This window comes from Zerene cesonia, unplaced genomic scaffold (genome assembly GCF_012273895.1).
Source record: "Zerene cesonia ecotype Mississippi unplaced genomic scaffold, Zerene_cesonia_1.1 Zces_u004, whole genome shotgun sequence".
NCBI lineage: Eukaryota > Metazoa > Arthropoda > Insecta > Lepidoptera > Pieridae > Zerene > Zerene cesonia.
Genome location: NW_024045134.1, coordinates 2,303,970 through 2,304,380, shown reverse-complemented (window position 1 = coordinate 2,304,380; position 411 = coordinate 2,303,970). Strand labels below are relative to the sequence as shown.

General features: G+C 27.7%; 1 protein-coding gene across 1 annotated transcript in view; it reads right to left on the bottom strand.

The window, feature by feature from the left end:
* The window catches only part of LOC119838692 (probable ATP-dependent RNA helicase DDX52), a 14,110-nt gene extending 13,705 nt beyond the window's left edge, over nucleotides 1-405 (bottom strand). Inside the window, 1 exon segment of the mRNA XM_038364772.1 lies at nucleotides 214-405. Coding sequence (XP_038220700.1) covers nucleotides 214-291 — 78 coding nt within the window. The 5' untranslated portion in view covers nucleotides 292-405.
* Nucleotides 406-411: the final 6 nt, after the last annotated feature.

Here is a 411-nt window from a genome sequence, read left to right as displayed (position 1 = left end):
TTAATTATAAAATATATAATGCGAGTAATTTGTTTAAAACGTTAGATACAAATATGATTCGAATGTACTAAGATTTTGTATTACTTTAGGTAATTTGCTTACACTTGTAAGGTTGCTTTTAAACGATCTTTGTAATAAAACTGTGTACTATTATTCTTTCTAGAGAAAACTAAAGCACCGATAATAACACGCAAAGAAGTTAGATATACTTACACGGTTATTAACTCCCAACACACGCTGTTTGAATGTTAATCCTTTTGTAAGTTTCTTAAATATGTCATAGGCATCCATCGTAATGATTCAATTTCTTAAGTTAAAGTAACGTTATTATCTTTATAAGGTTTACGCTTGTTAATATTTTTAAATTGTTAATGACAATCGTCAAACTGATAACTGACAAATGACAACTCC